The sequence below is a fragment of the Balaenoptera acutorostrata genome, chromosome 20, assembly GCF_949987535.1.
Source record: "Balaenoptera acutorostrata chromosome 20, mBalAcu1.1, whole genome shotgun sequence".
NCBI classification, from domain to species: Eukaryota; Metazoa; Chordata; class Mammalia; order Artiodactyla; family Balaenopteridae; genus Balaenoptera; species Balaenoptera acutorostrata.
In genome coordinates, this window is record NC_080083.1 from 9,571,878 (window position 1) to 9,599,410 (window position 27,533).

The following is a 27,533-nucleotide window of genomic DNA, read 5'->3' on the forward strand; positions in this document are numbered from 1 at the left end:
AGAGTCACGTTCTTGCCTTGAGAAGATTCTGGTCATGCATACAAAGAAAGGTTAAAGAAAGATTTCAAGGCAGTACCGAAAGGCAAATGCAACTTAGCACAAGATTTGATATCTAAATGCGGAGAAAATCCAAAAGAGGAAAAATTGTTACGGAGAAAGGATAGTAGAAGGGAAACTTAGGATTCGTAAACTAAGATAAGTAAGAAATTTCGATAGAAGTGAATAAAATAGCCAAGAAATTAGGATCATGTGTTGTGCAGTAATCATTTAGCAAATATTTATGTAGCCCTCACTGTGTTCCATCCACTGTGGTAGGTCGTAAGGATACAAAGACAAGATGTGGTCCCCAAAACAAGGATTTTATAATATATTGGGGAAGGAGCAGACAAACACATTTAAACAAGTAAGTGCATGGAGTTCATTTGAACATGGGATAAAGATAAGGACTAAGTTTTGAGGGAATCCCAAGGAGACGAACAATGGTCAGTTGTTCTTCAGAGTGATAGGGAAAGACTACTGCAGGGGAGGTGATGCAAATTGAGATTTGAGGGATAAATAGGCATTTGCTAGAGGAAAAGTGCAGTAAGAGTATTCTTGAGAGAACAAGAACTACAATGGTGCAGAGGAGCAGAAAGAACATGTCCTTTGGGGAACCACAACTAGTTCAAATAGCGTTTGGCTTGAAGTAGGGAAGCTAGACTGTGAAGGACTTGTAAATCAGGTTAAGGAAAATGGTCTTCACTTTATCCATACTGGAGAGCCACTGAAAGATTTAAAGCAGTAGTATAATGTAATAAGATTTATGTTTTACAACTGTGGGGAATAGATTAAAGAGAAAGGGCATCCCAGAAGGCAGTGAGAGCTGTGAGGAGCTGTTGCAGGTGAGGAAGATGCTGAGGACCGCCTTGGATTAGGGCTGTGGGCAACAGAGGTACAGGTTGATTTGAGCCTGTTAAATTTGCAATAGAATCAACAAGAATTGGTGATAAGGATGGGGTGGAGTCAGTGAAGAAGTGGGAGGAACACAGATTTCTACCTTGGATTGCTGAGTGCATGGTGATGCCAGTCATGGAAGAGAGAACATACGAGAAAAAGTTTTGGAGGAGAAGTTGATGAGTTCAATGAGTTTGATTGCGCTCTTTGAGTTTGAGGGTCCACCATCCAGGTGGTCATGTTCCCTTGTCTTCAACAAACTTCTCTTTCAGATCCCAATTTAAATATAATTTCATTAGCCTTCCATTATGCCCACACTGGTTTAGGTCCCCTGCCTTACACTGCCAAAGCATCCCATACTCCTTTGTGGCACACATCATGGTTGTAATGTTAATCATTTATCCAGCGTCTGTCTTCTGCCATCACACTGTGAGTAAGCCCTATGAGATCAGAGACTGGGTTCCAGGTCTGTTTGTCCCCAGCATTGTATACTCAGTACTTAGCACAGTTCCTGGCACGGCAAATATTAACTGAAGGAACCAATGTCCTGTAGGTCAATGGACACACTAGTGTGTGGCCCAGGAGACGTCTGGGCTAGAGAGGTGAATGTGAGAATTATCAGCGTATTAGACATAGTTAAAGCTATAAGAGAAAATTAGATGTCTAAAGAAAAGTGACTTAGAAATGGATTGGGTCCATGATAAAACTCTCAACTACAACAGTATTTAAAGGGCTGGCAGGGAATTCCCTGGTGGTCCAGTGGTTAGAACTCCATGCTTCCACTGCAGGGTACCGGTTGGATCCCTGGTTGGGGAACTAAGATCCCACATGCCGTGCAGCGTGTCCAAAAATTAAACAAAGAAACAAAGAAATAAATAAAGGGCTGGCAAAAGAAGAGGTGCCTTCAAGAGTGCCTGAGAAGGAACATCAGTAACGAGGGTAGCAGAAATAATAAAAGGGGGGGCTTCCCTAGTGGCGCAGTGGTTAAGAATCCGCCTGCCAATGCAGGGGACACGGGTTCGAGCCCTGGTCTGGGAAGATCCCACATGCCGCGGAGCAGCTGGGCCCGTGAGCCACAATTACTGAGCCTGCGTGTCTGGAGCCTGTGCTCCGCGACAAGAGAGGCCGCGATAGTGAGAGGCCCGCGCACTGCGATGAAGAGTGGTCCCCACTTGCCACAATTGGAGAAAGCCCTCGCACAGAAACGAAGACCCAAGACAGCCATAAATAAATAAATAAATAAAATTAAAAAAAAAAAAAGAAATAATAAAAGGGACTAGACTATCAGCAGTGATTCTGATGAGGAGTAGGGAGGGAGAATTAGAGAAATTAAGTGGGACAGATTATCAGGAGTGCTGGCTGTCAGACTAAAATGTTTGGGTTTGGACCCTTAAGCAACAGGAGTGGCTGAATTTTGTCTTGGAAATGGCACCATCATCAATTTCCAAGCCTCTGGCAGCAACAGTCCTCTCAGATTTGACTTTTGCTCTTTTTCATCTGCTTTAGTCATTGTTCATTCAGGCCAAGGATGAGAGTGGGAAAAGGGGGAACAGCATTTCAGATGGGGAAATGGCATGTACGGAAGGCCCAGAAGGGAGACTACAGTGCATTTGAGGTACTGGAAAGAGTCTAACATGGTCAGAACTGACTTGCTGGGGAAAAAAGGCTGGAATAATGTTTCAGATAATGGGGATTTGGGCCAGAGCCTGGAGGGATTAGCCAGAAGTTTGGACTTTGTGCTGACAGCAGTGGGAGCTGTGACTGGATTTTCAGCCAACTTGCCTTTAGGTGAAATTGCCTGTAGGTGAAATTACTCTAGCTGGACTATACAGAGTGTGTCAGCAGAATGCCCCAGCTTGCCTTAGGACTTCTTTTTCTTTTTTTTTGGCCGCACCGCATGGCATGTGGGATCTTAGTTCCTGGACCAGGGATCGAACCCATGCACTGTGCAGTGGAAGCACGGAGTCTTAACCACTGGACCGCCAGGATAGTCCTGCCTTAGGACTTCTAAATACACAGAGAGATTGAGAGAGGAAGATAGAAAGATGGATAGATTGATAGATGGATGGCTAGATAGATCCTGAAAATGGGGATTAAATGAAAGTTTACAGATTGAATGTTGAGACTTGCCCCAGACTCCCTCTTCACCCAGCTCTGAGATTACCTACAACCAGGCTTACACCCTCCAGGCAGGAGTTTGGAAGCATCTTCTCTGGGAAATCTAACCAGACAAGGAAAAAGACCTAATGGTACTGACATCAGGGGTTCCTCAAGGAAATGGCCTCACGGCTCACCCTATAGTAAAGTTCACGGTCCACATGCCTCCCTACATCCCATACAGACACACTCACAGTTTCCAATCAGTACCTTAGTGTCCCGATCTTAAATATGAGCAGACAACTGAGGATTACCAGACATTTGAGGAAAGCCTTTAAAATGAAAGATGGAGGCCAAAACAAAGAAAGAACGTTTAGAAGAAATACAGACTACACAAGGAGAAAAACATTTTTAAAAAAACCTATGATGAATATTCTCAGATGAGAAAAGAACATATGTCCATGAAACAAAAACAGAATGTTTTTAAAATGCAGAGAATAAGAGAGCTCTTAGAAATTAAAAACATGAGAGCAAAAATAAAAATTCAGTAGAAGGAGGTATGTAATGTACAACATGATAAATATAATTAACATTGCTGTACGTTATATATATGAAAGTTAAGTTCTCATCACAAAAAAATTTTATTTCTTTAATTTTGTAGCTATATGAGATGATAGATGTTCACTAAACTTATTGTGATAATCACTTCATGATGTATGTAAATCAAATGATTATGCTGCACACAAACTTATACAGTGCTGCTATGTCAATTATATCTCATTAAAACTGGAAGAAAAATAAATAAATAAAATCAATTAGGGAATTTTAAAAATTTCAGTAGAAGGGTTGGAAAATAGAAATTAAAGAAATCTCCCAGAAAGTAGAGCCAGAAAATGAAGATGGGGAGAAAGGAAAGAAAAAAAATTTCTTTTTAAATTATAGGATTAGTCCATGGGATTCAACATCTGAATAACAACAAAAGTTCCAGAAAGATCACAGAGATAAAGGAGGGAGAAAATCATCCAAAAAATAATAATAAAAATTTTAAATGTTTCCATAACTGAAGAACGTGAGTTTCCAGATTGCAAAGACCCACTGAGAAAACACTAAGACATTTCCATGGAAGATTTCAGAATTCTAGGATAAAGAGACGCTCCTAAAAGCTGTGGTTGGGGAAAGAGGGAAGGAAAATAAAAATAAGCTTCATACATAGGATTCAGAATAAGAAAAATTTCAGGTTTCTGAACAGCAATACAGCAAACTTTCAGTTTCTGAAGCTTGAAGACAATGGAGAAATGCCTTCAAAATTCTTAGGGTAAGTTATTTCCAATCTAATATTTGATACCCATCCACACTGTCAATTAAGTACAAGAGCAGACCAGACATTTTCAGACTTGTAAGATTCCAACAAATTTACCTCCCAGGCATCCTTTCTCAAGAAGCTCCATCAAAATAAACCGAGAAAGGTGAGTACATAGGTTCTGGGAAACAGGCTGTCAAGAGAGGGGCAAAGGTCCCTAAGATGGATGTGAAAGGGGACTCCAAAAGTACAGCCTAAAGATCAGACTGTGTGCTGGAGCAGGTCTAAGGGCTCCGTGAGAAAGTTCTTCAAAATGAAATAGATCAAATTCCTTACGTGTTTGTATATTCTTAAGAAGAGATTAACATAACTAGGGGAGAATTGGGGGATAAATTAGAGTACACAGAAAACTAAGCAAATGAATAAAAGATACAAGGCAAGTATTAATTTCAGGGAAAACAAAAATGATGCAAGAAAGAAAAACACCTATAACAATCCACATGGTTCAACTGTGAAGAACATTTGCATAATCATAACATGTAAACATGAAACACAGATCCATCCAGAGTTATGATATAATATTGGAGGGATGGGAGGATGGGAAGTAGGGATGGGGTGAAAGAGGGGTTGGAAAAGAGGGTTAGCAATGGGAGGTCAATACTAGTGCTCGAAACAGAAACATCAAGAAGTAGCAATAACTGGACTTCCCTGGTGGCGCAGTGGTTAAGAATCCGCCTGCCAATGCTAGGGGACACGGGTTCGAACCCTGGTCCGGGAAGATCCCACGTCCTCGGAGCAACTAAGCCCGTGCGCCACAACTACTGAAGCCCACGCGCCTAGAGCCCGTGCTCCGCAACAAGAGAAGCCACTGCGATGAGAAGCCTGCGCACCGCAACGAAGAGTAGCTCCCACTCGCCGCAACTAGAGAAAGCCCGTGTGCAGCAACGAAGACCCAATGTGGCCAAAAAAAAAACAAAAAAGTAGCAATATCTGTATGCCATTTTGAATTTGAAATATGAAGGTGAATACAAACCCCCCCCCCCCATAACAATACAATTTAAAAACTCAATTGAAAGTGATTGACTCTGAAGAGCTGGGGAATTGGGAGACTACTGTTTTCTTATATAGGTCTTGTAGAGATAGTTGACACTTTAAATAGTATACTGTATATCTATGATTAAAAAAAAAATAACCCCATGGAAGGGGGGTAGTTACAGAAGGAGGCTGGGAGATCAGTTAGGAGGTTATAGCAATTTTCAAAGAGAGGTGATAGTGGAAGTGGGGTTAGGGATGTGGACAGATTTGAGAGATATTTTAAGTTATCTCTATTCTTTCTTTAAAAATCCCTCCCCCTAAATGCCCTCCCCTCTGTTCTCCCTGGAATGGACAGAACCCAGGTGATTTTCACTCCATACTAGTCAGCCCCAGCACTTAATAGAATCACCCTACAGGAGGTTAATGAAGTGATGAGTGGGTGGGAGACCATGGGGTGGCTGCAGAATGGATTGATGCCGGGGTGCAAAGACACCCTATGAAAACTGGTAAGATCTGGGTCAGGGTGAGCGAATAACAAAAAAACAAGTGTAAACTCTGAAAAGCAAAGACAAAACAGGACGGGGGCAAGATACATTTTGGAAATATTGTTTCCTAGTTCATAATCTTTTCTTCTGCATTAGTATTTAAAGTTTTATTTATTCATTTTTCTGAAGTACTACATGGGCGAGGCACAAAATTCAGAAGATCCAAAGTGGCATGGGGAAAAGTCCCCTTCCTTCCGTTACCTGGACACCCAGTTCCTCTCCCTGGAAGCAACCACTCTCTGCTTGTTTGTGTGTCCTTCCAGAAATAATTCATTCTGAGTTAAGTTTAAAAAGTGCCATCAAAAGATAACTTGTTCATGTTTAAAAGATATTCATCCCTGCCAGATTAGATGAGCCAAGGGCATGAAACTGGATTCTTCTTGCTCCCATCTGTGGAAGGGGCAGACAAGCTTCATTATTTCTCAATCAAGTTTGTCCTAAAGGCCCATCTGTTGTAAACTCGTTTTAAGGGCCCAAAACTGGCACCACTCTGGAAGAATTTGGGCCTTTGAAGTGTTGTTTGGCTGAATTGTATTTTTTTTTTTTTTGAATTTTAAGATGGATCTTCAACTCTCTAGACTCCATTGATCCTGTGTTTTACAATTTACACATTTATGTTACCTGCTTGTCCACTTTCAGTGTCTAAATTATGACCATTTAACCAATGGTTCCTCCACAAAAGGAATAATATGTTACCACTGAAAGTGAGGATGTGTTTAATAACTTAGGAAGATGTTTCTGATTTATTGTTAAATGAAAAAACAGGTTGCAAAAGAGTTGATCCCATAAATCCCCACATACTTAACTAATTATATGTATATATGTACATTGAAAAAATCTAAGGAATCAGTACCAAAGGGTTAAGAGTAGAGATGTAAGTAAGGCTATGGATTTTATTTTTATATGTCCCTTCAAACTTCTCTACAACAAACCTGCATTACTTGTATAATAAAATATTATGAAAGTAGGAAATGAACCTGTTTCCCTTCTTGTCTCCATGGGTCCTAAAGGTTTGTTTTGGTTCTGCTGAACTGAAAAAAAAGGCTTTGTGACTTTTGAAAAAGAAAAAGCACTCGCTAGCTGAGCGGATTTTTTAAAAAGTTGGGGCCAGTGGTCCTTCCCAGTGTCCCTAGAATGCCGCCACCAGGTGGCAGCCTGTTCCATCTGTTGAGTCGGTGGGCCTGCCTCAGTCTCGGATTCCACACAGCCCAGTCCAGACACTGGAGGCCTTTGTCTGGGTCCCAAACCTGACCAACAAGCCTGATATATATGCTAGAGGCCAGAGCCAATATTCTGGTCCATTGTGGGTGAAAGTCATCTTAGGCCCACTTTTATCCCCAGGAGCAATATCCACTGACCAGAAAACACTGAGGAAGGGTCGTAATAGCTGAAGCTTGTCACATCCTCAATTCCTCCACCCAACACCACATCAACACATGGGAATTCTCATTTATTTTTCACCCTTAACAAGGAGGTGGGAAGGCTTGCCTCTTCCTCACCTCTGTTCTTTCCATCTGGGAATATTCACCTCCAACCCTCCTTCCCTTCCTTCCGGGAGGCCTTGGTCAGTGGAGACAGTCTCTGAGGACTGCTTGAGCTGGTGGGGATGAAGAAGCTGAAATGGAGATCCCCAAGGGATGGCGTCACTTTCCTGCCAACTCCCTCATCGCCTCTCCTTCAAAGCGAAAGCAGTGCCAACCTTCAGCTTCCGTCAGATCTTGGGCTCCTAGGGCCTTATACAAGTCCATAGCCCCCTTGTTCCAGTCTAGGACTGCCAGGCGGAACTGGGAGCAGCCCTTATCCAGGGCCACCTGTGGGAGAAGACACCACTCACTTTCCTGGGTCAAAAAGGAAAAGACTTTCTCGCCCTCCATTCAACCCAGGTGCCTCCCATACAGCTTTGCTTTGCCAGGTCCCAGCTTGTAGCTCCATCCCTCTCCTCACCTCAGCCACTTTTTTGATTATTTTGGAGCCAACCCCCTGACCTGATGTGGGGAGAAAAAGACAAAAAGAGGGATTGTCTGAGTTGAAGGGGATCAGAAAAGACCATAGGCTAGGATTAAGAGGCAAGGGATGGTGGTCCAGTCTATGGGTTGCTTTTCTCCCAGCCTGGCCTCTGCCCAGTACCCCGATACTCTGGCTTCACGTAGATGTCTTCCAGATAAATGTTTCGTCCCTTCCATGTGCTGTAGATGAAGTAGTATAGCCCATAGCCCACCGCACAGGGCCCTGAGAGAGAAAAAAAGAAGGGTCAGGCCGCTGGGCACCTGGGGGAGAGACCTTTGAGGCTGACTGGAGAGGGCACCTCTGAGATAGGGGTGCTCTTACCCTGTGGCTCCCCGGGGACAGGAAGAATCTCTGCTACCAAACAGTGATAGAAAGGATTCTCTCCAAAGCCATCTGCTCTCAGGGCTGCAGAGATCGGAGTTGTGACAAAGAGATAGAGACAGAAGGCCTGGGTGTGTGCCCAGTCTGGAGTTACTGCCTGGGGAACCCATCCGTCACTTCCACCCCAGCCTCCGTCAGGACTCAGGTGTTGGGCCCGTACCTTCTTCACTGATCTTCACCTGGTCTGAGAGTTTCTCGTACTCAGCGAGTTCCTACAGCGTGCGGACAGAGGCTAGATTAAGGCAGGAGGGCCTCGCTGCTCCCAGAGCAGGAGCCCTGGGCGCGCTCCTCCCTCTGCTCCCACCTCCTCCTTCCCGCCCCCACTCCAGCAGCGCCGCTCTGACCCCCTCTGGGACCCCGGTTTCCGGCCTGCAGCCCTCACCCGAATCAGCCTCAGGATATTTCCACAGTCTCCCTCCTTGGCTTCTCGGATCAGCACGGAAGCCATCCCGATCTCCACCGTCTGGGACCGAAGTCCAGGATCCCCACTTCCGTTCTGCAGGACCGGGCGAAGAGCAACGGGGACCCTTTAAGGGGCCTCCAAATTCGGATCCCGGAAAGCCGGGGGAGTGGTGGGGAGCGAGGTGGTGGGGGCGCCGCGGGCTGGGAAGCAGAAGCCCGATTCCGGCTGCCGCGGGGCCGAGAGAGCGGTGGGACTAGCGGTCCTCACGGCCTGGTAGCCCCTAATTTCGGGCCCCGCCAGCGCGCACCTGCCAGCCAATCAGCTTGCAGAGCAGGCATGTCCCCGCCCACCCGCCAGCTCTGCCCCTATGGCCGGGTATCTTGACCGCACTCCCCGCAGGGGTCAAGGCTGGACTGCCGAGGCTTCCTCGTTGTTGTTATCTGGGTGTTCCAGCCTCCGTTGGAGAAACCCCACGGCTCGAAAGATACCTCCTTCTTTAACTGAAGTGTGCAGTGATTACCTGCTCTACCCTTCACCCCAACTCACCCATTCCAGCCCATCCAGACTCGGGGTGAGCCCCAAGACCTCCAGCTCTTGCCTACTGGCTCAAAGTGTTACTTCTCTTGGGGGCATTTGTATTTTAAGATGGGTCAGGGAGAGGGTGATGAATTTCTACTGGTAAATGGTTAGGCCTTGTAGTAGACGGCTAAGAGAAGATAATGGGGAGAAGGGACCAGGACTCTTAGTATCCACTGAATCACACTCAGAGACAGCACCTCCCTATGCAGCAAGCCTCAGAGGCCTGGGAAAATACTGAGGGAGGAGCTCAGAGTAGATACCAGGCACCGTGCCTGTATCATCTCGATTCATCCTCATTCACAGTAGCTCCGGAAAGTAGGTATTTTTTCACATTTTGCAGACAAGGACACTAAAGAACACAGGTGGGGTGACTTGCCCACAGTCACCCAGCTAGTATTTGGGATTCCATGTCTCAGCTCTAGGCCTTACGGAGGATGCTGCTTGGGGATCCGGGCATGACTGTTTCTAGATCTCATGTTTACCTTACCCCTTTGAGGCCCAGACTTACCCGGGGCGAACGGCGCCCCCAACGCCCCCAGCAGCAGCAGCAGCAGCAGCAGCAGCGCCCCTGGTGTCATAGCCCGCCCGCGTCGCTCAGTGAGTCCGCTTGGGTGAGCCGCCAGGACAGCCAGCGCAGGGGAAGGGACGAGGCGCCCAGGAATGTGCACCTGTTATTGGGGGGCAGCCCAGCCCACCCGCCCCGCCCCGCCCCGCCCCTGGGACTTGATCCCTCCCCGAGCAACGGCCAAAGCCTGCTACCCACAGATGGCAGATAACACTTCAATTGTATAAATCGTCTTTAATTGAGAAAGCATGGAGTGGAGACCGGTCCCCTGGGAGCAGAGCCTTTTTGGGTACCTGACATCCAGCTGAGGTAAAGCAAGTTCTGTTCAGTTAGAAGCTGGAGGGGTGTATGAGGTCTAGAGACCAAGAGGCCCTCACCCTCCTTAGCCTGACCCGTAGGGGAGAAGGGTGGGACTTATTGCTGAATTGGGGTCTCCTCATTTGGGGGGGGTCAAAGCTATGTCCCATTTGTCTTTTTTATTCTAGACCCATTACCCTAAAGACCTCAGCTTTAAGGGGGACCTGGAAGGAATTCCTGCTGAGGTAGCTAAGTGTTCATGTCCCCCCAACCCAGGCACAGGTCCAGTCATGCCATAGTTCTGGCCCCTTCCCCATCCTAGCTGCCCTTCTATGAGCCAGGGATTCCTTCCAAAATTCCTCTGCCCTTCCTCAGCCTCTGTTCCCTGGCAGGACCCCAGCTGAGTTGCAGGAGCTAGAAACTGCATGTAAAAAATAAGGTTAGCATTCTATAGGAAGAATAAGATTTTTGGAAAATTGTCTAGGGAAAACAAGAAGTGGTTCTTGATCCATCCAGAACTTAGTTCTTTGTGAATCATAGCTGTGTCCTTTCCAGAGCTCCTGCTTAACAGGTATCACTAGAGAAGGTGGGAGCGTGGGTCTAGAACTCTTACTCTAGAGCAATAACATGGCTATATAGGCTCTAGTTCCATCCTAGAGGGAAGGGCTGAGAGTCGTGGTCTATGTCCTAGAGCTGAGATTCAGAAGGAAGTATGGCTCCGTACGTGTCTAGAACATCACGCTCTAGAATTGGGCGTCTCTGGGGTAAGAAAGTTAAACCTGTGGTGATCTGAGACTGGCTCAATTCAGGCCAAGACCAACAGCTGGACAGGGCCCAAATCCAGCCTCTCTCCACTTGGAAACCAGGGGTCCATCTGGGTGAAGGACAGAAGCCTGATGGATCCAGGACAGAGCCTGGCAGCATGCCTGTGTTCCAGCACAGACCCTGAGTGCAGAAATGGCCCTGGCTGGGGTGCCTGGTGTTCCAGAACCTGTCTGGAACAAGGCAAAAGGTGGAGTAGGGAAAGAAGGAAACTAATCCTGAGCTCCAGTGGACCTATAAATCTATGGCTTGGTGGCCATGAAAAGGGCAAAGGGCTCCAGGAACTGGCTGAGCCCGGGGTGCAGAAGATTTATGCCCTGGTTTTGTCAGTTTTGGAACCCCCCGCGCCATCTCGGGAAAAGGCTTTGGAGGGTGTGAGTGTGGAAGGAAAGAAGTGATCAGCCAGGACCATTTTCAGACATCCCCCTCTCTGACCCCTTTCCCGGGCCCAAGGATCTGAGGGTCTCAGCAGCCCCGGAAGTCACGGCCGGCCCCTAGGCTCCCTCTGGGTAGAGCACCTGGTGGGACCTGGCTGCTCAGGGCATGAGCGTGGCAGCAGGGGTGAGAGCAGGGCCAGAAGCAGGGCTGGGAGACAGGCTGTGGTGGTGGCGAGGGCAGGGAGCCTCCAGTCCGGGGACTGCATGGCAGGGGGCAGGGGGCCTGGAAGGGGAGGTCTCAGGGACACTGTGGAGAGAAGGCTCCCGGTACACAGCCACTGTGAAGGGGAGAGAGAGGAGCAGGAAGGAGAGTTAGGCACCAAGAGAGCTCTGAAAGGGCTCCCTTCCCCTACAATCCTCCTCTGGGAACCCACAGAAGGAGAGCTTCCCAAACCTCCAAAGGCCAGAGCCTTCCTGGCTTGACCTGTCATAGCATGTGTCCTCTTAAAACACTTACAGCCCCTTAGCTGTGTGTCACTAAATGTCCATGTCAAGGTCAATACCGTCCCATGTGGTCCACCTCTTCCCTGGGGGTCCATACTCACCCTCCAGGAGCTTGGGCACAAAGTGGGCGGCTGCCTTGGTCTTCTTGACTCGATTTCCCTTCATGACTCGGCCCTCCTTGTCCAGGCCCAGGTACCAGGACCGGCCAGAACGACGCTGGCGATAGAGAGCAGAGGCGTACAGGACATAGTAATTCTCAGAGACGCACTCCTTAAAGCGACACTCAGCTGTGAAATGTGGCTGAGGAGACAAAGACCCAGAAAGGCACACACAGACAGAAAGACAAAAAGACACATCACTGAACAGAAGGGAGCCCTGGGAAGAACAAGGCAGGATATAATCCATACGTTTGAGCCTGGGAGAGCCAACTTCTGAGCCCACGCAGGAACTGGGAGAAAGGGAGGATGAGGAAGAGTCTGGTGGCCCCCGAGGGCCAGGAACTAGACTTCTGGGGGCCTGGAATAAGAAGATAACTTCTCTCTGCTCTACTCCCAACCTCTCACCATCCAGGGGACCTGGAGGGAATTTCTGCTTGGAGGAGTTCCTGAATCCTTCCCCAGTATCCTGAATGACTCTGGGGAAGTGAGTAATAATGAGGTCTAGAGGAGGTTGGAGAAGACACAGGGGTCCTAAAAGGTTGAAAGAGTTGGACATTCAAAGAGCCTGGGGGTGTTTAGGAGGCTATTGGAGGAGAAGGGATTGGAGGGACCCTAGAGGAGGTGCTTGGGAGCGGGCAGTGAGGACAGGGTGTCGGCAAGAGCTGGAGGGAGAGGAAGCCCTGAGCTGCAAAATATCTGCAATTGGGAAGGCTGTAGCTAGGGGAGTCCCCTGACTCCAGGCCACTCTGCCCCCTTGTCTCACCGAGCTGTAGAGCAGCCCCTCAGCGTTCATGGCCATGTAGTGACCCAGCTTGGCACTCTGGATGGTGACTACACGGAGCCCCACAGGGATCAGTTTGAAGTGGGCTGGGGGTGGAGAGAAGAGGTATCAGTACCCCAAGCCTCCAATCCCCATCTGAGCCCCCCCTCAATTCTGGTCCCAGTTCTACTTCTTCCTTTGCGGGGTCAAAGAGCCAGACTGAAAACAACAGAACCTGAAGCCACAATAGGATTGTCATCTCCTATGCCTGCTCTCCCCCTTCCCACCCAGCAGCTGGCTTCCCCTCTCACTGAAAGAGCTGGTGTCCTCTGGGGTGCCCTGGATACTCCCGTCGGGCTTCGCCTGGAGGTAGAAACCCTGGCAGCAGAACAGTTTGGTGACGATGCCTTTGAGCTGAGGCTCTGGAGAAAGAGACATTCATCTTGGAACATGACACCTCTGTTCCCAGAAACATTGCTACACTTGGCGGGATCAGAGGAGAGAAAGAAAGGAGGATGGAGGGAAGGAAGAGGGTCCCAGGGCCCCAGCTCCCTGACCCTCTAAGCAAGGTCTCTCCCACCTCTCTTTGACTCCAGAGGAAGCTGGGGTGTGGGTCCCTTCTGCTTCCTCTAACCAGCTTTCAGTTTACTTGACTGAAATTTATTTAAAGGCTTAATTCCTACTCTACAGCTCAACCAGAATGGGGGGAGGGGAGAAGAAGGTAGAGGAAGGGGAGAGATACATGGAAAGGCAGAGGACAAAGGGAGACAGGCAGAGCTGCTGAAGCGGCAGTGTGTTTGCGAATGGCGGGGGCAGTAAGGTGACCCCAGGGTAGGGGCGCCCCCTCAGGAGTGGGGGTGGGACTGGGCCTGACGCTGACTCAGCACCTGCTGCTGCGGCTGCCGCTCGCTTCTCGCGGGCCTCGCCTTGGCCCAGCGCCGGCCTGTCTGACACTGACCCACCTGTCTGTCTGTCTGTCAGTCTGCTGGCTCGCGGGGGCCCAGCCCTCCCTGAGGCTCAGCCTCTCCCCTTCAGCCAGGTAACCCGCCTGGGATGGGGGATATTCGGTAGCAAACCAAGGAAATGGGGGAGGGGGCCAGGGAGCTGGTGAGGCAGGCTGACTCACGTGGGGGCTGGGTCCCACTCAAAGGGTGGGCTGCGGACCGTACCACTGCGGAGGGCCGGCGGCGGGGGGAGGAGGACGCCAGCGGGGGGCGGGGGGGTCTCCCCCTAGGGGAGCTGGGAGCGGGCGGGAGCGAGGCCAGAGGGACTTCCCGCCTGTCGCACCTGGACGGGGACCACACGCTAACCCTCACAACTCTCCTCCCCCGGCGCTTGCGGCCGAGTTCCCGGTACCCCCTCGTAGATGGTACGACCCCCAGTCTCCGTGCGGGTATCCAGCCGTGTAGTGTTGTCTGAGTTGCTCGCGGCAGAGGGTCCCCTGAGCCCGTGGGACCCGATTTCGGAGTCGCGTAGGCGGTCATGGGGGAGTGCCCAGCTCCCTTCTTGAAGTGCAGGTCACGGGAGGAAGGCCCACAGAGGGGCGGACTGGCGAGGTAGCTGCAAGGACACCCCGGGGAGAGCTGGGGAGATTGGTACCGAGCCAGGCAAGCTCGGCGAGGAGGAACGGAGCCAAGGCTCGGAGGAGCGGGAGAAGCGGGGCGGGGGCGGGGCTGCCGGAGCCGCAGAAACCCTCGGGGTGACCCAGGCGTCCGGAACCCCCAGGCCCCTCCGCTCGGCATTGAAAGAATCGCGAGAGACCGCACGTAGGCAGAGGACGGTGGGGGTGGGGACTCGTGTGTTGGGACGGGGGGCGAGCGGGAGCTGCCAGGCTTCGGGGCACCAGGCTTAGCCCCTCAAGCCTTCCCCTTGCCCTCGAAAGCAAGGAGACTCGGGGTTATGGGCGAGAGAGAAGGGAAACTGAGGCATCGTCTGGCCGAGGGTTTGTGGTCCAGGCGCACCCCCTTTCACTTTCGGGGAGCCGCCGTCAGTCGGGCCCCGCGCTTCCGAGTCCCTGGCCTCAACCTCCCAGGCAGAGAGACCCCCGGCCCGGAGACCCCGCCCCAGCCACTCACCCGGGCAGCGGTCCGGCCGCGCGGGCCGCCCCCCGCACAGTCGCACCTTGGACAGCAGGATGAGGAGCTGCTTCTGGCAAAGGGACTTGGTGCCGCGGGGACACACGCGCCGCTGCGCTGACACGGGCCGGCTGCCCCCGGGCTCGCGGACCTCCCGCTTCTGCCGGATCAGGCTGCTGGCCGGTGCCGCCATGGCGCCCCGGGAGGAGACACCCCAAAACCGGCAGGCTCCCGGAGCGCGCTGGGCCCCCCCAGAGAAGCCCGCTAGCTCACCAGGACATGGTCTTGCCTCTCCGGTCCGACTCGCCGCCTCACCCACGGGACCTGAGGATAAGCCCTAGACGACCCCCACCCCAGGCACCAGCTCCCACCCTTGGGCCTCGTGCTGGCTTCGCCAGACCCAGCAGCCTATGTACCTCTCAGTTGACCCCACCCTCGACCTTTGCCCCCCACAGAAAACTCCCCCTTCTCTGATCTCCAGTGTCCCTGTCCCCCACTAACACTATCCCAAAGCCAAGACCCTCACATTTTCCAGGATGTGGTTCCAATATCCCCAGGCACCTTTCCACCCTATTTCCGGGCCCTGCACTCCTGCCAAAGCCACTCTTGTAATTTTAAGGGTGTGGGTCCTTAGCTTTGGGGATATTAGCTCACCCCACCCCTGCTGGGGTGCTGCCAGTGTCTAGGAAGAACCCAACCTTGGTGTCTTTTCCTTTGCCACCCTCTAAGTGAAGAATCCCCCACTTTTTTTCACTGAAATCCCCCAAAAACTATGCCTTGAAATATCCAGACTGTCGCCAATCAGCAAGAAGAGGTTCCCAGACCCTGTCTCTGGACGATACCGGTCTTTACCAAGTCACCCCCATTTCTAGTGGCACAGGGTTCCAGCTGCTGAGCCCCTTTCCTCACCTTGTTACCCTCCACTCCTTTTGAAGTCACCTCCAAATCCGCCCTTCCTAGTGGTTACACCAGGTGGTTGTCTGGAGGGCCCTCTGTCACCTCGGAATAAGGAGCATAGGTTTTTGGCTTTTTTGTTTTTTTCTGGCAGCCCCTAATTTCCTCGGGGACAGCTGGTGCTGTTTAGATCCCACGCCCTCCAATCCAACCAGCCCCCCGAGAGAGGAGTGCACCCACGTTGTCACGGGTCCCCAACTGTGAACAGACCCGCTATAAGGCAGAGCGCATCAGAGCTTTCTGCGTCAGGGCTTCCTTGTCCTCCCCGGGACTGCCTATAGCACCCCCTCTTCCTTCCCCGACGCCCCTCAACCTGTCCTGTCTTGTCGATCCGGGGACGGCTGGCGCTGGCTCTGGTTCCAGGCTCCTCCCTCCCTGTACCCCGCAAGCGGAGCTTCCCCCCACGCCCGGCTAGGCGTCCCGGACCCCAGGAAGGAGTGAGGGTGTCTCCGCAGAGCGCCCTGGTCTGGCGAAGTGAGCACTGGGCCTGGCGGCTGGACCAAGCGGAGCGGCGGCAGCGGCGGCAGCGGCGGCAGCGGGAGCGGCTGTGGGAAGCTGAGGCGGCGGCGGCGACAGCAGCTCTCCCCTCCTCCGAGAGCCGGCCCGGGGGCGGGGCAGGGGGTGGAGACTCCGGGAAAGAGGTGGGGGGGGGGTGAAGCTGAGCGGGAGGAACCCTGGGGTCCCTTGGAGGCAGGGAGTGGGGACGGTCTTAGAGACAGGTGGAGCCGAGACAAGGCCGCATGTCTCGCATGTCTCGGGGTTCAGAGGAGGAGGGACAAGGAGGCGACTCCACTGAATGGAACTCTGGATTGGGGGAGAGGTTGGGCTTAGATAGATGGAATGGCAGATGCCCCGAGAATGGAGAAAGGGACCCTACTGCCCGGGATGGAGGACAGAACTGGATGAGGAAGGTGGGGGGAATAACTGAAGAGATAGCGGTGGTGGTGAGGTCTAGCCTGGGGTGAAATCCGGCCTCCTTAATATCTCTGCTTTTGTGTGAGACAAATTGGTCAGTCCCTGGTCTCCATACCTTTCTCCTTTACACGTTTTTTCAGCAAATATGTTACCCCCATCCCTATTGACTCCTAAGAGAAAAGACCATAAGAACTGGCGGGAGATGGATGCCAGAGGCTGCACGGGAGCAGGAGGGGTGCTGGCCACAGATTTGGAAAGTGGAGAGGCCAGAATGGAACGACCTGTGCCAGGGATGCGGCGGGAGGAGGGTGGGAGGAAGCGGAGGAACCGGCGAGGAGGCCTTCTAGAACGGGTTCTTCGGGCCCAAGGCGCTCAGCCTGTCTCCCAGGTGAGGGGAGAGCAGTCCCCTCCACATCCCGCTGGCCAACAGAAGCACATTCCAGGTTAGTAGGAACAGCGTCTTTAATGGGCCCCGCCTCCCACGCCGGCTAAGCCGCCCCCCTTGCGTGCAGCCTTGGCCTCTTCTACAGCGGCGCGCAGGGCGCGGGCAGGGTCCCTGCGAAGCAGGGCCAACGCCCCAAGCAGCGAAGCGGCGCCGTCCCCCGCACCGAGCTTTTGGCCACTCAGAAAATAGTGGGGCAGCGTCCCAGCCTCGAGCACCCGGCCCAGCTCATCCAGCAGCCCGAGGCAGCAGGCGCCCGCATTCTCGGGTCGCGCCACATAGAGCGCGGGCAGCCGCTCGCACGCCCAGTAGAGCAACGTCCGCAGGAGATAGGGCGCCGCGACCCTAATCCCGGCCACCAGCGGGCGCAGCAGCGCCTGGGCCGCCGCGTGCGCTTGCAGCAGGGGAACGGGTATGCGCATCTTGAGCGCCAGCTCTTGGCGGGCGAAGCAGAGCTGCCATCCGGAGGCGCCCGGCCGCTCTGTGCCGCCGCCGCCGGGCACCAGGTAGAAGGAAGACGACTCCGAGGCCAGCGGGCCGGCCCACGAGTGGCTCCGAGCCTCCTGGGGCCAGCCGGCCACGGACACCACGGGGATCAAGTCGAAAAGCAGGAGGCGGCGCGGGGACCCGGGCGTAGCCAGGAGGATGGTGGTGACCCCCGCGTGGCGGGCTGCGTGGACCAAGCGCGGGGCACCCGGGACCGGAAACAGGGACTCAGCGACCGCAGCCAGCGAAGCGAAGAACCAGGCAGCCACCTGGGCGGGGCACAATGTGGGCCATGCCTCCCGAGCCTCCGACGGCTGTGGCACTGGGCTAACGTCGGCTGCTTTGGTGACGTCACCATTCGTTTTTTTCAGTGGTGAAGGAAAGTCAACATCGGTTACGTCTTGTTGAGGCAATTCTGGCACTGAAACATTACTAGGTGATTTTTCCAAAGACTCGTGTGCCTCAGGCTCAGTGACGTCACCGTGCAGCTGGTCCACGGAGATTTGCGGATCCTTGGGAGTTTGTTTGCTTTGGGCTGGGTGGATCGAATCACGTCCTCCTGGGACTGGGGGTCCTAGGCAATCCTGCCATGCCTCCCGGACCGAGGTTCCGCGTACTTGCTCTGGGAGGAAGAGCCATGCGTAACAGGATCCCACGTCCGGTTGCAGCTCCTGCCCAGTGCCATCTAGCGAAAGCACGGGCACCAGGAGGGTGAAGCTGGCGTCGTAGTGAGGTCCCCGAGCGTAGGGACCTAGAGGCGCAGGCCCCAGATCCAGGGAGCCCTCGCGAATCCCGCCACGAAGCAGCAAGAGCTCTGCCTGTGGAGGAAAGCGAGGGTCCCGGCGGTGAACGAGACCTAAGGAAAGAGAAGGGATCATAAAGGCGTGATCCAGAGCCGGGGCGGGGTGAGGCGGAGCTGAGAGCTGCAAGTTCCCGAAGGCTGGGAGGGTTACTTACCAAGCAAAGAGAAAACAAAGTCCTTGGCCTGGAGGAGATCTGGTCCTGGCTTGGGACCTTCACTCCAGCTCTCCTGCACACCCAGCTCCTGGATCAGCTGGGTTAGTTCTTGCAGCTGCGCCCCAGAGCAGAAGTCGATGTCCGTGAGCGGCCGGGCTGGGGCTGGGGGCGGTGGGCCCCACCAGGGAGCACTCCCCCAGACCGCGGAAGCCATATGGCTCTGTCGTTTTGGGGCTAGGAAATACACAGACGGGAGGAAGCCCAGAGGGGCCGTTCCTTTTGCTGCGGAAAACTGGCCCCCGTTCTTTTCTCTTCCAGAGGCCAAGAGGGTTCCCAAGGCACAGTGCGCCAATGGGTCTGCAGACGAAGGGCCCTAAATTTAGTCTTGAAAGGGAACAAATAAACACCTCCTCCGTCCTTGCCCTTTTCTCATATGCTGGTCCCCGCCCCCATGGAACGGTTCACCTGACTCAGCAGGTAGAAAGTAGCTGTTTGGCCCCTCCTAAGGAATGCAGTAGCCTCCTTCGCTGCCCCTTGTCTACGTCCCCTTACCTCTTTTTCAGAAGAGGCTAGTGGTTTACGGCTTCCCTCTTAGGGGTAGCTACAAAGGCTGGGAAGAGAATGGATAGGAAGATTCAACAGGTAACTTCTTCCTGCTGCCTGCAAGGCCACGCCCCTAAATTATAACCACGCCCCTTTCTGGAGGCTGTCGGGGTGGTTCCGGAGCAGCCCGGCCTCCAGTCAGAGTTCAGTCCATCCTTTCGCTCTGCAGAGATCTCGCGGCTATCCTGGGAGTTGTAGTTTGTCTTCAAAACTACCAGGGCGTTGGGGCCACGCCGCCACATCCTTTCCGGTTCCGTTCAAGTAGTGCCTGATGGAAGCTGTAGTTTCCATGCAGATAAACTATTCTGTGTCTTTACAAGGCCAGGTCAACTGCACAAACACTCCTTGGGGTTAGAACAGAGGCCTAATAGGATGGATCTGAATAGCAAACAATAATGAGGGACAGACACTAGGGCATGCGGAGAAATAGGGGACTCTACATCTCACTTGGGAGCAGAGGAGCCCTGGTCATTTAAATCTAGAAGGGTTCTTGCATGCAATTATAACTTCATTTTAGAGGTGAGACTGCAAGCCTAGAAAGGGTGCACATGACTTGTCCAAGGTCAGAGCTGAGCCAGAGAGGTGTTGGAAATGGGCTCTCCCGCTGGGACGTATCTCCTTGGAATCGGTGGTGGTAATGTTAGACAAGAACACACCGATAGTGTGCCTGTAGTGACCCAGGGATGGACATCTGACTCAGGGAAGGGACATATTAGTGTTGCCCACCTCAGACACACAAGTGGTGGCAGGGAAAACACTTTGCAATCTCGCAGCTTATGTGTGTATACAGAAGAGTTATCAGGACTGAAAATCAAGTCCAGAGGAAACTCCAGCTGGGCTAGGGCAGGGCAATGAAAAACTATGAGGGGAAGGAAATTGCTTTCAGCGGCCAGTGCTATCATGGACACAGCTTAAGTCCAGGCTGAAACTAGGAGCCAGAATAATAGGACAGAAAGCTAGGACACCAGAGACACGCTCACAGATTAGACCAATGCATGCTGGACCAGGAATTCTTACATTCCTTTTTCCCAGGGGTCTGTCTCCACAGTGAACTAGGCCTAAGTCCATGGGCAAGAAAATTAAGTGGAGGGCTTCCCTGGTGGCGCAGTGGTTGAGAATCTGCCTGCTAATGCAGGGGACACGGGTTCGAGCCCTGGTCTGGGAAGATCCCACATGCCACGGAGCAGCTGGGCCCGTGAGCCACAATTGCTGAGCCTGCGCGTCTGGAGCCTGTGCCCCGCAACGGGAGGGGCCGCGATGGAGAAAGGCCCGCGCACCGCGATGAAGAGCGGTCCCCGCACCGCGATGAAGAGTGGCCCCCGCTTGCCGCAACTGGAGAAAGCCCTCGCACGAACCGAAGACCCAATACAGACAAAAATAAATAAATTAATTAATTAAAAAGAAAAAATCCTTAAAAAAAAAAAAAAAAAAGTCTCCATCAGATTTAAAAAAAAAAAAAAAAGAAAAGAAAATTAAGTGGAGACACCTCGAGAAAGTTAGAGGCCTATGAAGGAGGGCACCGTCAGAATCCAAGGCTCAATTTGGGGAGCCTAAAACACAAGGTTTCCTAGTCACTGACCAAGAGAGGTCTTCTCCCTCAGTAACCAAGAGCCCCAAACACAGCCCAGAACGGGGGAGGCAAGTTTCCATACCTCTGGTCGTGACCCAAGAGACCAGATCAGGAAAACTGAAGCCTGGGCTCTTTCTCACAGTCTGGGGAAATCAGGCGTTGGGTGTCCATGCCTACATCTTACCTCCCCCCCAGAGGGTGGCTTCTGAGCCACCCTAAAAAGAACTAAGTTCCCTGGGCTCTGGGGGAGCTTTAAGATGCTGGGGGTGGGTGACAGGGAAAGGAAAATTGCTCTGAACTCTAAAGCACTGCTCTCCAATAGCATTTTCCATGATGATGGAAACATTCTAAATCTGTGCCGTCCAATACAATATCCGCTAGCTCCATGTGACTACTGAGCACTTAGAAGATCATGACACTGAGGAACAGAATTTTTTTCTTTTTTGGCCAAGCCATGAAGCTTGCAGGGTCTGAGTTCCCCGACCAGGGATTGAACCCCGGCCACAGCAGTGAAAGCGCCAAGTCCCAACAACTGGACCACCAGGGAACAGAATTGGACGCCAGGGAAATTCTGTTCCCTGAGGAAGAGAATTTTTAACTTTTTAACTTAATTTTTAACAGAACTACTTTTCCTTAATTTTAACTAATTTATATTCTAATAGGCATATTTGGCTAGTGGCTACGGTAATTGACAATGCAGCTCTAGGGCCTTGGGGATAACGGATTTAGCTAGACAGCGATGGAGGGAAAGCAGGGATAGTTTAAGTCCTCATCAGGCCCTGTGGGATGGGGCTGGGGTGGATGTCCTCACACAACCACAGAACACTTCTCTTGTCTCTTCATTCCTCATGCATATCTGTCCCCTGATATCCCCACTCCTTGATGGTCTCCGGTGAGTTGTTGGATGTCTCTCGGTGAAGGCGCCTGGGAGACAGAGCTTCGCATTTGTCCCTGCCCGCTCTGAACTGTCTCTGGCGGGCGTCGAAGACCACATGCCCTAGCCGGGTGCCTGACCCAGGACAGTAGGGCTTCCAGCTGGTCTTGGGAGGCGTAGACATCTGGCGATAGTTCTGGCAGGCTGGAGGAACTGTATCCATGGGGTGGTACACCCAGTCTTGGCTGCCTGCTCGCCGGGAGGATGATTGCAGCTCAATCAGCACAGGTACCTCTGAGAAGGTTTGCAGGTCATTGTAGGTCAACTGAGCCTTGGGAGAGCAGGAGTTCTGACTGGGTGGGACAGAAGTCCATGGTATGTGCTGCCCTGCATCCTCCTTTCGAGGAACTGCCTCAGACCTAAATAGCTTTGGGGTCTGATGTGGGCCCAAAGCTTGGACAGAGTCAGTTCCTAGAGGGTTCTTGTGGAGGCCTGGATTTGGGGTAAGGCCTGGGTTTCTGGAAACCCTACACTCTCTTGCAGGGCCTGGGGTCCTTTGGAGGACAGAGCCTTGGTTGAGGCCTAGACTCTCACGAAGTTCAGGGGGTTGGGGCTGGTTTGGGGTTTGGGACGTAGTGGATAACTGGGGAGGGATGGGGCCCTGGGAAGAGAGGGCAGACGGAGGAGACTTGGAGGTTGGGGGAAAGGTGGGGGGTTGTATTAAGGCGGAGGGCTTCTGGTGGTTGCTGTGTTGATGAAGGACAAAGGATCTGGGAGAAACAAGAGGCAGAGAAAGAGTGCATGGTGGAGGCATGGCGCATGGTGAGCTCTGGGCACTGGTTGGAGAATGGAAGCAAGGTTGAGAAGGTGCAGCATCCTTGGAGTACACCAGGAATTTGGGGTAGACTGGAGCCTGGGGGTCCGTGTTTCTCTTCTCAGAACTGCAAGGATGGAAGCTGCAGTAAGGGAAGGTCTTGGACTGCACAAATTTGTCTTTGGCATCATTTGAGATCTTCCATTCCATATTCCCCAACTCCAGGTAACCCAGTATGGATCCTGTGGAGGGCTTGGCACTGTCCCCACTACACTGCTTCAGTGTTTGCTCAGCTGTACCAGAGCTCACCAGACCATGCCCCTCTTGGGGCCTGGAGACGGTACCCAAGTCCTTTCTGGAGTACCCAGAGTTCTGAGGGGGACACACATGGTCCACGTTCTGCTTTACCCTGAGGGCATCGTAGACCACCTGGCCGGAGGAGAGGCCTTGGCTGAAGGCAGACAAGGTAGAGGGAATAGAAGCTAGGATGGGGGTAGGGGTGGTGGAAGGGACTGGAGTGGTCGTCAGGGCCATGACCAGCACTGGGACAGAGGTTGTGGCAGAGATCGGGACAGGGGCTGGTGTAGGGGCTAGGGCAGGAGTAGTAGCAGGGGCAGAAGTTGGGGGAGGGACTGGGGCCAAAGGTGGGGGAGGGACCAGAGTGTTGGCATGGGTATAGGTCAGATGAACATGGGTCAGGGTGTAGACGGAAGTGTGGCCCAGGGACTGGGCTGAGGCCTGGGCTGGGGTATGGGCTGAGGTATGCTCAGGGCCATGGACCTGGGCAGGGCTGTGCTCAGGGGTGAGGGCTGGGGAGGGGGTCTGGGCCTGGGGGGTGGTGTGCTCGGGGGGGTGGAACGTGGAGCAAGTCTGGGCCTGAGGTGGGGCCTGCTCAGAGGGGTGGGTAGAGGAGAAGGTCTGGGCCTTGGCAGGTGTGCGCCCAGTGGGGTCCACTGGGGAGAAGGCCTGGGCCTGGGCGGAAGTGTGCTCATGGGCGTGGCCTCGGGAGCAGCTCTCGGCCTGGGGGGGGGTGTGCTCAGGGGGGTGGGCTGAGGAGAAGGTCTGGGCCTTGGCAGGAGCATGCGCAGGGGGCTGAACTGGGGGGCGGGTCTGGGCCCGGGCTGGGGCCTGGGCTGGGTCATAGTCTGGGGTCTTCGTCTTGCTCTCTTGGGGCAGGCGGAGTGGAAGCACGTCCACCTTGCTCATCCTGCGGAGCTTGGAAGATGTCTCTTGCCTGGAGTAAAAGGTGGCTCGGGACTTTAAGGCTGTGACCGGAGGGGCCTCGCCAGCTCCCACTACCCCCTCCTTCCACAGTCCCCGTGGAGCCTCCATGGGAGCCCCAGCCCGTCCACACTGAGGCGGCATCCAGCAGCACCCAGAAGCCTTCTCATTTTTTGTGTCTCGTATCCACGAGTCAAGGTGGTTTGGGTGCCCGAGCAGGAAGCTTGGGCGATGGCGGAAGCGGGAAGACACGCTTGAGCGCAGGTTCATGGGATCCACGGAGCAGCGCATGCACATGCGATGGCTGCCTACACAGCTGGCTTGCTTGTCTGCGGGGAAAGGCGAGATGGGACAGGGCCTGGGTTCCTGAGGGGCTGAGAATCGAGGCAGGGATAGAAGAAAGGGGACAGGCCCACATCCCCTGAGCCCACGCTGGCGCCCACTCACCTTTGGGGAAAACACGGTGAAAAAGCGTCCGCAAGGAGCGCTTCAGAGGCCTCCAGAGCTGAGGGAAGCAGGGGAGGGGGGAGGCCGGGAGCAGGGTGAGCCCTGAAATCCACCCCTTGTCCGGCCACACCCCAGCAGCCCTCCCACCTCAGCCCCTTCAAGACCCCAGGGCTCCCCCAACCCCACTGCCCAGATCCTGCCCTGACCAGAGTCACCACATTGATCCCCACGTTGAGCAAGATGAAGCTGCCCAGGATCAGAAGAATTGAGTCTCCTAGTTCCTGGCATTTCCTGGGGTTGGTGCCAGAGCACGGCTGGGCTCGGTCGTGGGTTTGCTCACCCATGGCCGCGGGTCCCAGGACTGCCTGGGCCCCCTGGCCTCCACATACTCACTGGGAGCCAGAGGGGGAGAAGGACTGGGTCATAATGGGGCAGGTGGTTGGGGTCACAATGAGGGAGGGGGAGGAAAAGGAGGGGCCAGGGTGGCATTCGCTGGTAACCAGGGTCAGGTAAGCTGAGCCTGGACAGTCAAACAGGGCCCGGAGGCCGGCCCACCTCCCCTCGAGCGGTCAATCATTCACTCACCACCCTGTGACTCACTTGTTCAAATGACACATTCCATCTCTTGGCCGCTCCTGAGACTAGGAAGACCTTGGCCTCAGAGCCCTGGGGAAGGCCTGGCTGGAGTCCAGAGCCTCAGCCTTCTTCATGCCCTTCACTGGGCGTGGAGCTGGACCTGCCCAGATGTGGAACCTCCCAGTTTGGAAGCAGCTTCTTGTATGAGGCTCTTTGGGGACAGGGACAGCTGAGACACAGAGGAGGTGCCCAGAGACCAGTGGTTTGGAGTCTGCAGCTGCAGATCTACTTAGTGCATGGTATCGGACCAGGAGGGGCTTGCTGGCAGGACTGTGGCCACTAAACCAAGGGGACCCTCGGGCCAAGAAGGGGACACTGGCTTCTTATTGCAGGAAGCCAAGGGCAGGGACCCAGGCTGGCAGAAGGAGTGGCGCTTCCAAGCCACAGACCACCAATGTTTCCTGGACTCTTGCACTCTTTATTCCTCTCTCCATGCCCTGCCGCCCCCCGCCCCCGCCCCCGTTTGCTGCTGGTCAGTTCATTTTCCCAGTCTGGCTCCCGTGCAGAGGGGGCCTCGAGGCCGAGGTGGAAGGCGGCAGCGAGTTGGCCCGCGCTCGGCTCTCCCGCACTTGCCGCTTCAGCTCCAGGCTGTCATACACCTGGTAGTTGGCATTGCCCCCCGGGTTCCGGCTGAGTGGCATGAAGGTGGGCCGGGGCGGAAGGTGCTCGGTAGCCTGGACGTCGGGCAGGGGCTGGGAGGAGCGGACGAGCAGGGCTGAGCTGGGAGCCGGGGCCCGCCGGTCCGAGGCCTCGGCCAGCACCGTGAGGGAGGCGGAGGTGGTCAGAGGGCGCCGCACGGGCAGCATCTCGGCCCATTCGGCCGCCCGGCGCCGTACCTCGTGCGGATCCCGGGAATAGTTCAAGTGTTCCGTGGAGGGGTGCGGGCTGCCGTTGGGCTGTCTGTGAGCACAGCTGGGGAGGCTCCGTTTGTGGGCCTGGGGGGAGTTGCGCTGCCGGGCTTCGGGCCGGCAGCCCCGAGGCACCAGAGCGGATGGAGGCTCAGAGCCTTCCAGACCACGCCGCCGCTGATTCCAGGAGTCATACGGGAGCTGGCCCCTTGAGGGGTAAGTGCTGTGCCCCCCAGGGACCCACGAGGGGTTAGGGGGCAGCCGTCGGGGAGGTGGTGGAGACAAGGGGAACTGGTCAGCCTCCACGTTGCCCCAGATGCGGGATGGTGAGCAGGGGGCCCCGAGGGACTGCAGCCTTAGCTCGGACTTGGCCTCCACACGCTTGGGCATGCGGCGCGGCTCGGGCGACAGGTAGAGACAGGGTGGTGGCAGGCTGGCCAGGATCCCACCCTGGCGGCCCCAGAGGCCCATGTTGGAGGGCAGGCCCATCCGCTGGTAGAGCCCTCCCCAGCACCCCCGCGGGTACTTGGGTTGTGGGAAGGAAAGGTCATCCTCCTCCTCCAGGTAGGAGTCCGGGTCCTGCCGATCAAAGGAGGGCATCAGCTGCAGCTGTGACATCCTGTGGCTGCGATGCAGCCTATGGAAGACCGAGCGGCTGTAGGGGAATTGTGTGCGGTTCTTCGGTCTCCGCTGGTGGCTGCAGGGGCGGCGGCTGCAGCTGCGGCTACGGTTGTGGAGATGATGGTAGGAGGACGAGGAGTAGCAAGTGGGCCGGGCCATTTTCACTTCCACAGGGTCCAGGGTGCAGTGGATGTGGACGTCTCGGGCCTTGGCTGGAGGATATTTGGGAAAACTTTCACAAGCCTGCGAGATTTCATCTGGGGGAGGCGAGAGTCCGTGAGGGCAGGGCAACTGTCAGAAGAGTTCAGGGTTGGGAACCTGGGGCCCTGGGTTTCTAGGGCCCTGGGAATGGCGGGGGCGGGGTGCCCCCTACCTGTCTTCCGTACTTACTTTTCTGATTAATCCAATAGATGGTCTTGTCTAAGGCATTCTGGATCCCATGCCATATCTGGGGGGAGGTGTGTGAAAATGAAGGCCAGGCTCTCTACCCTCACCCCCGTCCCAGCCAAGACCGTTCCTGCAGACGGAGGTGCAGGCTGCAGCTGGTTCCCACCCTCAGCCCTCTTCACCCCTACTGGTGGTCCCCAACCATCGCTGACCATAGCTGCCATGTTGATCCCAATGTTGACAAGAATGACAAGGCCTAGCAGCAGGAGTAGGCAGTCCTCCACATTCTGGGTACTTTCTTGGTATTGATGGCAGCACCCCAGGTTGTCATACCAGAGCTGGTTTTCCATGGTGGGGGGCTCCTAGGGCCACCTGGGCCGCCCCACCCCCCCACCGGCCCTGACCCACACTGCACTCATGCCAGGACCTGGGGTCACCCACCAACAGGTGAGGGAGCATGGTCATAATGAGGCACGTAGCAGGGAGTCACAATGCAGAGGTGGCCAATCTTTCATCCACTCAGCTGGCCCTTTATGTGGCCATCTCTGCCCTCGGCCCCACTACATGGAGCTTAGTCCCCAGAGTTCAGTCTGTCCTTCTGTCTCCATGGGGCCATGCTTAACTTGATTTGCAAACATGGTTGCTACAGATGAGAGACAGTCTTCATCGGGACTGAATCATGCATAAAGGATTTCCTCCATTTCATTGTTCGAGACATTATGGCAGCTTATGTAGCCTGTTGGGATTCCCCACCCACGCCTGCTTGGGGCCAGCAGCAAGGGTGACTAGATGGATGAGTGACAGTAAGAGTCCCCTCTGGGGTCGCCCCACTGCACCATCCCCTCCTTGTCCTGCCCATTTCCCTGTCATAACCCCTCTAGCACCCACCGTACCCACCCCTTCCTGGCCAGGGGTTGCAG

At 54.1% G+C, this 27,533-nt stretch overlaps 5 protein-coding genes and 1 long non-coding RNA gene across 8 annotated transcripts; all 6 read right to left on the bottom strand.

Moving 5' to 3' along the window:
* Positions 1–5,961: 5,961 nt before the first annotated feature.
* On the bottom strand, positions 5,962–7,886 carry LOC130705855 (uncharacterized). The gene is made up of 3 exons (XR_009006234.1): positions 7,855–7,886; positions 7,410–7,721; positions 5,962–6,300 (listed from the first exon to the last, which is right to left on the bottom strand). It is a non-coding gene; the product is annotated as an uncharacterized LOC130705855 (long non-coding RNA).
* Positions 7,887–8,161: 275 nt separating this feature from the next.
* Positions 8,162–9,907, bottom strand: LOC130705923 (thialysine N-epsilon-acetyltransferase-like). The gene is made up of 4 exons (XM_057536198.1): positions 9,789–9,907; positions 8,681–8,794; positions 8,459–8,510; positions 8,162–8,322 (listed from the first exon to the last, which is right to left on the bottom strand). The coding sequence occupies exons 2-4, from the start codon at positions 8,744–8,746 to the stop codon at positions 8,162–8,164; spliced, it is 279 nt and encodes a 92-aa protein (XP_057392181.1). The 5' UTR covers positions 8,747–8,794; positions 9,789–9,907.
* Positions 9,908–10,064: 157 nt separating this feature from the next.
* On the bottom strand, positions 10,065–16,003 carry LOC130705854 (fibroblast growth factor 11). Of its 3 annotated transcripts, XM_057535398.1 has the most exons (6): positions 15,748–16,003; positions 14,839–15,079; positions 13,075–13,185; positions 12,767–12,870; positions 11,947–12,145; positions 10,065–11,679 (listed from the first exon to the last, which is right to left on the bottom strand). In XM_057535398.1, exons 2-6 carry the CDS (start codon positions 15,029–15,031, stop codon positions 11,501–11,503), a joined length of 786 nt encoding a protein of 261 aa, XP_057391381.1. In that variant the 5' UTR covers positions 15,032–15,079; positions 15,748–16,003; the 3' UTR covers positions 10,065–11,500. The 3 variants fall into 3 exon arrangements, with proteins under 3 accessions (XP_057391381.1, XP_057391382.1, XP_057391383.1); XM_057535399.1 differs by having other exon boundaries at positions 11,947–12,061; positions 14,839–16,003; XM_057535400.1 differs by lacking the exon at positions 12,767–12,870 and having other exon boundaries at positions 14,885–16,003.
* Positions 16,004–16,487: 484 nt separating this feature from the next.
* Positions 16,488–19,374, bottom strand: LOC130705853 (transmembrane protein 102-like). Its single transcript, XM_057535389.1, has 2 exons — positions 18,593–19,374; positions 16,488–18,491 (listed from the first exon to the last, which is right to left on the bottom strand). Exons 1-2 carry the CDS (start codon positions 18,804–18,806, stop codon positions 17,170–17,172), a joined length of 1,536 nt encoding a protein of 511 aa, XP_057391372.1. The 5' UTR covers positions 18,807–19,374; the 3' UTR covers positions 16,488–17,169.
* Positions 19,375–21,604: 2,230 nt separating this feature from the next.
* Positions 21,605–25,026, bottom strand: LOC130705924 (uncharacterized protein SPEM3-like). Its single transcript, XM_057536199.1, has 3 exons — positions 24,722–25,026; positions 24,122–24,179; positions 21,605–24,003 (listed from the first exon to the last, which is right to left on the bottom strand). Exon 3 carries the CDS (start codon positions 23,969–23,971, stop codon positions 21,605–21,607), a length of 2,367 nt encoding a protein of 788 aa, XP_057392182.1. The 5' UTR covers positions 23,972–24,003; positions 24,122–24,179; positions 24,722–25,026.
* Positions 25,027–25,230: 204 nt separating this feature from the next.
* Positions 25,231–26,963, bottom strand: SPEM2 (SPEM family member 2). The gene is made up of 3 exons (XM_057535417.1): positions 26,826–26,963; positions 26,617–26,674; positions 25,231–26,483 (listed from the first exon to the last, which is right to left on the bottom strand). The coding sequence occupies exons 1-3, from the start codon at positions 26,961–26,963 to the stop codon at positions 25,231–25,233; spliced, it is 1,449 nt and encodes a 482-aa protein (XP_057391400.1).
* Between the last annotated feature and the right edge of the window lie 570 nt (positions 26,964–27,533).

Bases quoted from the DNA above. Each gene is read 5' to 3' on its own strand.
- LOC130705853 (XM_057535389.1), bottom strand. From the start codon at position 18,806: ATGGCTTCCGCGGTCTGGGGGAGTGCTCCCTGGTGGGGCCCACCGCCC. The intron at 18,492-18,592 runs GTAAGTAACCCT...CTCTTTCCTTAG, and splicing joins CTTTGTTTTCTCTTTGCTTG to GTCTCGTTCACCGCCGGGAC.
- SPEM2 (XM_057535417.1), bottom strand. From the start codon at position 26,963: ATGGAAAACCAGCTCTGGTATGACAACCTGGGGTGCTGCCATCAATAC. The intron at 26,675-26,825 runs GTCAGCGATGGT...ACCTCCCCCCAG, and splicing joins GGATCAACATGGCAGCTATG to ATATGGCATGGGATCCAGAA. The intron at 26,484-26,616 runs GTAAGTACGGAA...CGCCTCCCCCAG, and splicing joins CTATTGGATTAATCAGAAAA to ATGAAATCTCGCAGGCTTGT.
- LOC130705923 (XM_057536198.1), bottom strand. From the start codon at position 8,746: ATGGCTTCCGTGCTGATCCGAGAAGCCAAGGAGGGAGACTGTGGAAAT. The intron at 8,511-8,680 runs GTGAGGGCTGCA...CGCACGCTGTAG, and splicing joins ATATCCTGAGGCTGATTCGG to GAACTCGCTGAGTACGAGAA. The intron at 8,323-8,458 runs GTACGGGCCCAA...CGATCTCTGCAG, and splicing joins GGTGAAGATCAGTGAAGAAG to CCCTGAGAGCAGATGGCTTT.
- LOC130705854 (XM_057535398.1), bottom strand. From the start codon at position 15,031: ATGGCGGCACCGGCCAGCAGCCTGATCCGGCAGAAGCGGGAGGTCCGC. The intron at 13,186-14,838 runs GTGAGTGGCTGG...CTCTTTCTCCAG, and splicing joins GCGGCCGGACCGCTGCCCGG to AGCCTCAGCTCAAAGGCATC. The intron at 12,871-13,074 runs GTGAGAGGGGAA...CTCCACCCCCAG, and splicing joins AGAGGACACCAGCTCTTTCA to CCCACTTCAAACTGATCCCT.
- LOC130705924 (XM_057536199.1), bottom strand. From the start codon at position 23,971: ATGTGCATGCGCTGCTCCGTGGATCCCATGAACCTGCGCTCAAGCGTG.